Source organism: Prosopis cineraria, unplaced genomic scaffold, assembly GCF_029017545.1.
Source record: "Prosopis cineraria cultivar Desert tree isolate PC_DT_omini unplaced genomic scaffold, ASM2901754v1 PC1, whole genome shotgun sequence".
In the NCBI taxonomy this organism is placed as follows: Eukaryota; Viridiplantae; Streptophyta; class Magnoliopsida; order Fabales; family Fabaceae; genus Prosopis; species Prosopis cineraria.
Genome location: NW_026555332.1, coordinates 53467462 through 53468211, shown reverse-complemented (window position 1 = coordinate 53468211; position 750 = coordinate 53467462). Strand labels below are relative to the sequence as shown.

The 750-nt window shown below is 57.1% G+C and overlaps 1 protein-coding gene across 1 annotated transcript; it reads left to right on the top strand.

The window, feature by feature from the left end:
- On the top strand, positions 1–750 carry LOC129307163 (zinc finger protein KNUCKLES-like). The gene has a single exon (XM_054948048.1). The coding sequence runs from the start codon at positions 232–234 to the stop codon at positions 619–621; it is 390 nt and encodes a 129-aa protein (XP_054804023.1). The 5' UTR covers positions 1–231; the 3' UTR covers positions 622–750.

Below are 750 nucleotides of genomic sequence, written 5' to 3'. Positions count from 1 at the left end.
GGGGATTGAATGTGGGCGTAAGTGATCAGGACAAGAGGAGGAGTGGGAGTGGGAGTGCGTTGTAGACAGGCAACGTACTCTGCAAAACGAACTCTATTCCTCCCACTCCCAGAAGTGATGGAATGGATTGGAGCAGGAGGGCAAATGCGTCAATCAACACCAAAGCTGTGTTATATATAAAGCCGAAGCCACTCTCCAGCTACCTCACAAGCCTTGGTATCTGAGAAAGAAATGGGAGAGCCCGCAGGCATGTACCAGCTCCTGAACCACTCCCCTGCTGCTTCCTCCAGGACCCTCCGCAAGTCTCAGCAGTCCCAGCCCTCGTCGCCTCGCATTTTTCCCTGCCGTTACTGCCCCCGCAAGTTCTGCACCTCCCAGGCACTCGGCGGCCACCAGAACGCCCACAAGCGAGAGAGAGCCGCCGACCGCAACCTCAGCCCCGCCGACGGCCGCCACCCTCCCCAGTCCCGCCACTCCCATTTCTTCGACCCCTACTGGCTCCATGTCGACCCCATTCATTTCTCCCCCCCTGCTCCCCCTCCTTCCTCCTCCTCACCCCCTGCTCCTTCCGATCCTCTCCTCGACCACGTCAACCACCTCGACCTCACCCTTCGCTTATGAATATCCTTCCACACCGAAGCGTCTCTCTTTTCCTGCGCATCGCTTGGGGACCTCCTCCTGCTGCCTCCGGCTGCTTTAAGTTTATCTTTCCACTTGTTGCTATTTATATATTTGTACATGCTCGCTTCA

Bases quoted from the DNA above. Each gene is read 5' to 3' on its own strand.
- LOC129307163 (XM_054948048.1), top strand. From the start codon at position 232: ATGGGAGAGCCCGCAGGCATGTACCAGCTCCTGAACCACTCCCCTGCT.